The sequence below is a fragment of the Lipotes vexillifer genome, unplaced genomic scaffold, assembly GCF_000442215.2.
Source record: "Lipotes vexillifer unplaced genomic scaffold, Lipotes_vexillifer_v1.1 scaffold472, whole genome shotgun sequence".
Lineage (NCBI taxonomy): Eukaryota > Metazoa > Chordata > Mammalia > Artiodactyla > Lipotidae > Lipotes > Lipotes vexillifer.
In genome coordinates this window covers 2,939,127-2,948,192 of record NW_006797698.1, presented here as the reverse complement: position 1 = coordinate 2,948,192, position 9,066 = coordinate 2,939,127, and the positions used below count along the sequence as shown (strand labels likewise).

At 52.4% G+C, this 9,066-nt stretch overlaps 2 protein-coding genes across 2 annotated transcripts in view; both read left to right on the top strand.

The window, feature by feature from the left end:
• The window catches only part of ZNF282 (zinc finger protein 282), a 23,635-nt gene extending 22,957 nt beyond the window's left edge, over positions 1-678 (top strand). The window contains exon 9 of the mRNA XM_007469880.1: positions 4-678. Coding sequence (XP_007469942.1) covers positions 4-678 — 675 coding nt within the window. The remainder of the gene's footprint in view (positions 1-3) is intronic.
• Positions 679-8,367: 7,689 nt separating this feature from the next.
• The window catches only part of ZNF212 (zinc finger protein 212), a 14,968-nt gene continuing 14,269 nt past the window's right edge, over positions 8,368-9,066 (top strand). Inside the window, exon 1 of the mRNA XM_007469855.1 lies at positions 8,368-8,516. Within this exon, the coding sequence (XP_007469917.1) occupies positions 8,493-8,516 (24 nt within the window). The 5' untranslated portion in view covers positions 8,368-8,492. The remainder of the gene's footprint in view (positions 8,517-9,066) is intronic.

Below are 9,066 nucleotides of genomic sequence, written 5' to 3'. Positions count from 1 at the left end.
CGCGGCGGGGGCGCGCTGCGGGACGACGGCTTCCCCCCCCTGCCCGGGGAGCGGGGCTCGGGCGGGGCGCAGGCGGGCGGCCAAGCGGGTGGCGGCGGGGCCGTGGGGGGCGCGGGCGGGGGCCCAGGCGGGGGCGGCGGGGGCTGCGGCAGCTGCTGCCCGGGCGGCCTCCGCCGGAGCCTCCTCCTGCACGGCGCGCGCAGCAAGCCCTACTCGTGCCCGGAGTGCGGCAAGAGCTTCGGTGTGCGCAAGAGCCTCATCATCCACCACCGCAGCCACACCAAGGAGCGGCCGTACGAGTGCGCCGAGTGCGAGAAGAGCTTCAACTGCCACTCGGGCCTCATCCGCCACCAGATGACGCACCGCGGCGAGCGGCCCTACAAGTGCTCCGAGTGCGAGAAGACCTACAGCCGCAAGGAGCACCTGCAGAACCACCAGCGGCTGCACACGGGCGAGCGGCCCTTCCAGTGCGCGCTGTGCGGCAAGAGCTTCATCCGCAAGCAGAACCTGCTCAAGCACCAGCGCATCCACACCGGCGAGCGGCCCTACACGTGCGGCGAGTGCGGCAAGAGCTTCCGCTACAAGGAGTCGCTCAAGGACCACCTGCGCGTGCACAGCGGCGGCGGACCGGGCCTCGGCGCCCAGCGGCCCCTCCAGGCGCCGCCAGAGCGAGACTAGGGCTGGGCCGGGGGAGGGAAGGGCCCGGCGGCAGGAGCAGGGGGCGGGGGCGAGCCTGGGGGCGTCCTGAGGCCCCACCATCCGATCCTGCCCTTGGTTCTCAGGGCCCCTTCCCTCCCTCTACCCGCCACCTGCTGGAAGTCGGGAACAGGAATTGCACTCCAGACGGGGTCCCCTGAGTGTGGGGCAGGGGTCCCCTAGACCTGTCCGGCCTGAATGGACAGCCCAGCTCTTCTCATAGGGTGGACCAAGGGGGCCGGCGCAGGGAAGGTGCCGGAAGGACAGCGGGTAGGTCCCTCTTCCGGCACGCACCCTCAGACACCTAGCGCTCCCATTGGGCCTCTGGGGTCACAGATTGTGATCAGGGGAAACCACCAGGGAGTCTCGGAACCCTCCTGAGATAAAGAAATAGGTCCTAAAGTTAAGAGACCCTAAAAAAGGAAGCGAAGGTGTCCCGGTGAGAGGAGGGACGTGCTAAGGGATGGATCTCCGTGATGACAACACTGCCTCGCGTTTGAATAGCGCTTTATACTTTTTTAAACACGTTTTCTATCCGTTATCTATTTTCACCCTTAGCCTATCCCTCTGAGGTACGTGGGGTAGGATTTTCCTGACTTGATAGCTGAGGAAAGTGAGACACAGGTGAGATGGTTTGCCCGAGATCACACAGAAGAGAGTGGCAGGGCTGGGACCAGAGCCCTGCCCCCAGCGCAGTGTCCCCACCACACACACTGCCTACCTCTGGCATGTGAGAGACCTCTCTGGCCTGGTCTCTCTCCTCTCTCTTTCCCCTGACCCACCAAAAATAATCAGAAGTAACAGGGGCCAACTCATGGGGTTACTGAGAATGGGGAATAGATTGACTAGAAAATGCCCGGGGTTGTGCTTCCAGAAGGTTCTTCCTGTGTGGGCACTGCTGGGCGGGAGGGAGGGCCCTCGGCCCCCAGCCTGTCCCTCCCACCTCCAATCCCTCTGCCTGGTGCAGCAGCATCTTTCCACTGCACAGCAGTGACCTGGCCCTCCGGAGGCAGCTAGCACCCTGGCTCAGACCTCATCCTGATGATTTATTCGTTTCCCAGGGCACAGGGGTGAGGGAGAGGCTCTTGCTCCAACAGCAGCCATCGAGGAAGTGAGTCTCTTCCCAGGAGGGCCAGGGCCAGTAGGTGCTAGCGTCTGAGAGCCTCAGTCTCTCTCCTGCCCTGAGCCTCCCAACTGGTGCTGTCTGTTAACCGACCATGCTCATGGACATGGACACAGACCCTCCTCTGCTCCAGACCCTGCAGGTGCCTCGGGAGGCGCCCAGAGGACTCCCCGTGTCAGTACATCTGCTCTGTGGTCCCGATGGGCCACAGCCTCCATATCTGCGTCTTGCATGGCCAGGCACTGGGGTGGGGCGGCACGCCCCAGGACCCTTGTTTGTGTCAAGAATGACTTCCGCTCCTGCCATCGATCCCACTTCTCTCCCAGCTGGGGAGCATGTGTGTGAGCGCTCTGCTTCTGCCCTTCCCCTCAACTGTGCCGCTCTGCTTTCCTCAGACCCCTTTTTGCCGTGCAAGGGGAATTCTTGAAATTAAATAAAAGGTGTCCAGATTGCAGACTGCATGTTCACAAGGCCGGAGGGCTCTCCAGCGTGGCTTCGTACAGTAAACCCTCAATGAACTGGAATCCAGCTAACTGGGATTTTTTTCCCCCCTTTATTCTGCTTTTTGAAGGAGGCAAATCTTAAGAAAATGAGAAGTTAAATATAGACAAGCTCAATGGAGTTTTGTTGGAGCAGAAGGGGACCCTCTAGTCCATTGTACTGGTTGGGAGGCAGCAGTATTCTGCTTTTCAAAAGCACATGGAGAAAAATCAGCATTTTCATAACCTAAATCATGGGAAGTAAGGCCAACAGGGTTTTTTGTTTGTTTGTTGCTTCTTTGGGCTGTTAAGAGTATGAAGGAGGGGGAGAAATCCCTACTGAGACATGGGTTTGAAACATTTGAGCCCATAGCTCGAGTCTGTCCCTTTATTTTACCTTTGAGGAGCTGATTCCCAAAGAGATTTAGTGACGGATGAGTGAGAGAGCCAAGGCCAAGTTTCTGGTTTCTTGCGTCCTAGTCTGGTGGACCCCACGCACCAGGTGCCCCTCGGTGATACCACAAGTCAACCCAGCCTCCAGCACCAGCCCCTGGGGGAGTCCTAGAGTGAGCCCTAACGCCCCCCGCCCCACGGAGCTGAGCAAAGGTGGTGACACTCAGTGTGGACCTCCCCCAGGCAGTGAGGATCCTCAGTGTGGACCCTGCAGTCCACTTACCGAAGCAGGATGGCGGTCCTACTCTGGGGGTGGATTTTTATTTTCCTCCCGATAATGTGTTAATTAAAAGATTAATGCATGCAGTAAAAATCGGTTTAAAAAATAATGAAGAGTAAAACTCTTTCCTACGAGATTCCTATTGAGAAGCATCCACTGCTAAGAGCTTATGTGTCCTTTAGACCTGGAGGAGTCGAGGCTTAAAGGATGCATTGAATGCAGCAGGGGAAGGAGGGAGAGGCAAAGTGGGATGAGGATGGAACATGTCGGGCAGGCAGGAACTGGGGCAGTAAGGCAGGAGACTGGCCTGGCTAGAGCCGGGGTGTATAAAGTTGTAGGTGATGTAGATGCAAGGTGAGTCGTGGCTGGGCCATGGAGGGCCTTCAGTGCCAAGACTCTTCCACACACGGGCTGCCAGTTAGCCTGCGATCTGCTGTGCCACAGACACCCTCATCCCCCCCTTAGAACTCCTTAGAAACAGTGCATAGCTTCCTCAGAGAGGAAGTCTTGAGACGGCAGGTTTAAGCTAGATGCCACTGAAATGAAGAGCCACAGGTGGACAAAGTTATCTCACCATCAAGGATTTGGGCGCTATAACTGGCTCTCTCAGATCTGGCTCCGGAATATTGGGTGATGGCAGAGGGTAAAGGAAAAATGAGTAAACACACCAGGCGCAAGATGAACCAGCCTGTGTCTGTGTTTTACAGTGTTGACCCATCGGTTTGTTACTGTTAGAAAAACATGTAACAGCATTTTATCATCCTGGGACCCTAATAGTTTGGGGGAGGCCATGGCCGTCATTCCATCCAACACTGACTCTCTAGGGAGCCATCGTGGAGGGACATCTCTAAAATGGTTATTCTCGAGAAGAGGGGCCCTGGATATAAGAATCTCACATCCCCCTACCCCGTCCAGCGAGGTTCCCGTAGGTCTATAAATCTAGTGAGATGCTGGCAGTGTGTGCTAAAGGCTGAGAACCTCTGCTCAAACATCCTTAGACATATTTTAAACCCATATCATTCCTCAGCATTCTAATCACTATAGGCTTACTATCTCCTATTATAAAAGAAGACTCCCATTTAAGAGTACAGGGAGGGACTTCCCTGGTGGCGCAGTGGTTAAGAATCTGCCTGCCAACGCAGGGGACGGGGTCGAGCCCTGCCGCGGAGCAACTAAGCCCGTGCGCCACAACTACTGAGCCTGCCCTCTAGAGCCCGCGAGCCACAACTACTGAGCCTGCGTGCTCCTAGAGCCCGTGCTCCACAAGAGAAACCACTGCAACGAGAAGCCCGCACACCGCGATGAAGAGTAGACCCCGCTCGCCGCAACTAGAGAAAGCCCACGCGCAGCAGCAAAGACCGAACACAGCCAAAATAAATTTATTAAAAAAAAATTTTTTTTTTTAAATAGTCGGAAGAGAGCCTATATCCAGTCTTAGAAGTGTAAGCCAGAGTTGTTTACCCGGGTGTCCCCACACCTTCCGTCCCAATGGGATCGATATCCTTTAATGGTAAAGGGGCTTGAGTCCCCAGCATATAGTGTCAAAACCAGCAGCCCTGCCCCCCATCTCAAGGATGTGGGCGTGAGGAGAGGTTTGTTTTCCTTAGTTACGGCGGCGTGCTTTCTGGATTCCCCCATTCACATGTATCGTCCTTCACACTGCCGGTCTCGCCTGTCAGCTCTGCGTTAACCCAGATGGTGGAGCTCTGTGCCCTTTCTTTGCTTTCCCCAGGTAAGACACTTACGCGCAGTAGACTTTTATAGTTTGAAGTTCATAGAGAGGGTCTCATCTCAGCCTAGCGCAGGACCTTGCCAACCTCTGAAGAGTAGCTCCCCTTCCCCTTCTCCGGTCCCTCACTCCCCAGGAAAACCCCCAAATCCCAGTTTACTCTGGAGAGCAATTTAGTTTTATCTTTGCCTACCTTCTGCCTTCCAAGCCCTGCCCAGGAGCCTATTTTTCCACGATTAAAATGGCCAATAAAACTCTTTTGCTAAACAAAACACTTTTCCCTCCCTAAAAGGAACTCTGCATTAGTTTTTATTTTTTTTTAAATCCTGTTTCTTGTTTATTTGTTTGGGATTTTTTGGCCGCGCTGTGTGGCGTGCGGGATCCTAGTTCGCAGACCAGGGATCGAACCCGCGCCCCCTGCAGTGGAAGCGCCAAGTCTTACCCACTGGACCGCCAGGGAATTCCCATCTGCACAAGTCTGGTACATTGAAAATGGGTAAAAGGATGTGCAGTAAAAAATCTCCTTGTCACCCAGACACCCAGTTCCCCTACCTGAGGCTGACTGGCCAGCCATGAAGAAAGGGGAAGTTTCTGGAAGGAACCTGGAATCATTCACAGACTCAAAGGAACATTTGAATAAGCAATCCTGGACAGAGACAAAAATGTGTCATCTCTGCTCCTGTCTGTGTGTTGGGATCATTCTTTCAAATTAACTTACTCCAAAAAAAATAGAGGACAAGACTATTCCTGACTCACATCCTACAGCTTCACCAGAGAGAAAATTAACCTGTTCCCGCAGCTCCAGTAGAAGAATCCAAGGGAAGAGCTTAAGTCATATGCCCACCACTGACTCAACTACTGTGGCCAGGAGGCTGGGGTGCTATGATTGGGCTGGCTTGAGTCAGATGCCTGCTTTTCAGTCACTGTGATCAGGCTGGAATTGTCACAGAACAAGATGGCAGCATCCATTTGAATTACACGGCTAGAGCCCAGAAAGAGCCATCCCCAAAGGGAAGGAGGTATATATACATGCCCAGAGGAAGGGAGAAGTGCTAGGCTGACAAGGTTAACAGGTACCTACTACATACATATATACAGTGGGGGTCGGGGTCAGCTTGAGCCAAGGAGTGTTCATTCTGGGGTTCTCACTGACCCAGAAGCTGAGTGGAGCATGCTCCCCAGGGGGTTATTGATGTGAGAGGAGCACAAGAGACATGGTCCCAGCCATCTAGAGACTTGCAGGGTAGTAAGGGGAACAGACTAGAAAGGGTCTCAAAGCCGTGGTCTATAAATGTTCTTGAGTTTAAAAAAATGTTTGGGCATACATATATGTACATAAATGTGTTAATATGTATGCTATAAATCATATGATAGAAAATTAAAGGGACAAGGTAAATATTTTACAGCATTATTAAACTTTATATTATTTGTGATTCAAAGAATACTTTTTTTCTGTCACTGAAAATGAGAGTTTGGGTAAGATGATGTCTTAAGCTTGCCCTCAGCGCTGCATGTTACGTTCATAGTGTGGAGATGACAGGATACGAGTACTAAGAGTATATTTCCTTCATTCCTCTAATACCACTGCCACCAATGGGAATAACTGTGAACTGCATTTAAGTTTATTTAAAGGCATGTGTTAAGATCTGAGTGTCATTGGGAAAGGACAAGTGGGTGGCATCTAAGAGATGCAACAAGGTGACATTTATCTTGGTGAATTCATTGCAGTTCAAGGCTTGGACCTTGCCAAAGCCAAAACAAACCAAAATGAGAAATCGCTTGTTACTGAGTGCTTGCTATGTGTTAGGCATTCAGCTGCACAAGCACCTTACTTATATCTGTTATCTTGCAATGAGTTATAGGGATCGGAAGTGCTTCTTGAGCTCCTAACCTATGACAGGCACTGTTCTAAGGACTTGATTTGAACTAACTCATGTAATCTGCACAATAACTCTATGAGATACATGCTACTATTATCCCTCACTAATAATGAGGTCATGGAGGTGCTGATAAGTTCATGACTTGCCCAAGGTCCACATCTAGTACTTGGCAGCGCTGGGCTAGGGACCCAGATGCTCTCACTCCTCAGTCCACTTTCTAATCACTGCACCATCTCTGCAAGCCCGTGAGACTGCAAACCAGCACCTGGTGCTACCTCCCTTGCACATTGGGAATTTGATCTAAATATTTTTCCAGAGTTCCAGGCAGGATGCTAAATCATGCTGACTCTCAGAGACTGATAGATAAGCCAGAGTATCAGTTTAATAATTTCCAGGGGTGGTCTGGACATTTGCATCAGTCTGACCTGCATGTTGTCTCCCAGAAGCTACACGGGAACCTGCATCATCAGAAGTTTGCCTGGTGGACATAGAAACAGAACACAGAGTGTGAGTTCTATAACTGAACCGTTTAATCCTTTGTCCTGATATGTCTGCCTCCACAATCATGATACTCTTTTTTTCTGTATCTGACAGTAAGGTTTTGTTGGCCTGAGACGCATCTCCAAGGCTGACTAATTTGGCTTGAGACATATCTCCAAAGCTGACTAATTTTCTCAGCCCATTCCATTTTTTCTTTAGGTGTATTAATGATTCAACCAATTCCCTGTCAGTCTGGTTGCCCTGGACATCATGCCTTCTCTTGGAGCTGACTTTTCCTATCCTTACCTTCTGATTCACCATTCAAGCATCCAAAAATATTCATGAGCATTTCTGTGTGCAATAAATGGAGGGTAACAGTGGAGATATTTTAGTGAAACATAATTACTATGCAAACTAATGAAAAAAAATGAGGCTATTTCAGATAGTGATAAGTGCTATGAAAAATTTCTAGCAGGATAACAGGATTGAGTGTTGGGATGGAGGAGGGTGTTGGCCTGTAGACAGGGTGGACGGGGAATGTCTCTCGGAGGAGGTAAAGTCTGAACTGAGTCCTGCACACTAAGAAGGAGCCAGTCACGTGAACATACTTTCATGTTGATCTTAAGAGTTTAGCTCTCAGGAGAATTGCTTTATGCCTATCATTCGAAGTGGAAGTTCATCGCCTGTCTCTATAGAGACAATGTGGCACAAATTACATAATTACGGTTGCATTAGTGTTGTGTGTTGCGTGCTCAAATGGTAAGACAACCATGCTTTTCAATCCAAAACACAGAATGCATGGTTTAACGTGTAGCGTGTGGGCTGGGTATGAAATCAGGGCTATCTTGGATTTTCCAAGGCATGATTACTATCACTGATAAGCTTCAGGGGGTTGGCCTGGGTACCTAACCCACTGCTGATATGAGAAGTGTATTTCTAGTTTCTAAAAAGTGAAAAAGCAGGTGTACTTTTGGAATAAAACCGCTTGCCATTTGGGACCGTATCTTTTTTCCCCAACCAGATTACACGTTCTTCCCTCAGAGCAAAGTCTGATATTTATACTTTTTTGAATCCCTCGAAGCACCTACCAGAGTGCTGGGCACGTAGAAGACACAAAAATGTCCATGGGTTTGCCTTAAATTCCGAACATGCTCTTGACTGGGAAGCACCGAGTCCGTTTGTTCCTCTCGGGCTCGGAGTGCCGAGGTGCTGTTCACCCTCCTGCCGCATGGGGGCGCAAAGGGAATGCCGCGCGGTGAGGAGGAGCGGCTGGCGCCGGTATTGGCCCGGGAGGGCCGAACTCCCATAATGCACCTTGTATCAACACGGCGCCGGGGGTAGCCTCGAGGAGGTGACAGGGGCGCCCAGCTGACCCGCACGCACCCCGAGGCGTATCAGGCGGGGCCCGGGTGTTGGGGGGCGACTGGCAGCCATGGCGGAGTCGGCGCCTGCTCGGGTAAGAGTCCTCCTGGCGCGGACCCGAGGGCGCGTTCGGGACGGCAGAGCCCCGGCCGGGGCGGGGCTTCGAGGTGCGGGGCTGGGCGGCCGTGGTCCGCAGCTGGCGTGGGTCAACGCCGACCTCCCCGCGCAACCCCAGAGCTCTGCCCTCTCCCTGTCGGTTTCCTCCGCGTCGGGCCCCAGCCCCAGTGCCACGCGCCTTCGCCGAGAAACTTCTCGGAGGTTTGTTTCATGTTCTTGGGTTTGCTACTGTCCCTGCACGTTTTCGTCGCGCCCTAAGAGAGCCCGTTTCCAGGCTGGCGAGGGGGGCACGGATTGGAAACCCTGGGTCCCCGTCACTGCCAGTGAACTTGCCCGGTGCTTCGGGGACCCCAGGACTCTGCCTCTCTGCGACCAGCTCGTTCTCGGGCTGATGGGTTTCCCTCGTTCCTTCTGCCGTGCTCTCCTGCTACAGACTCTGCCCTGGGTTGCAGCCGCAGGTTGAAGTCAGGCTGGGCTTCCTCTCCTTGGGACAGGTGTTATCTCACGATGTAGTTGTTGGCTTTTGT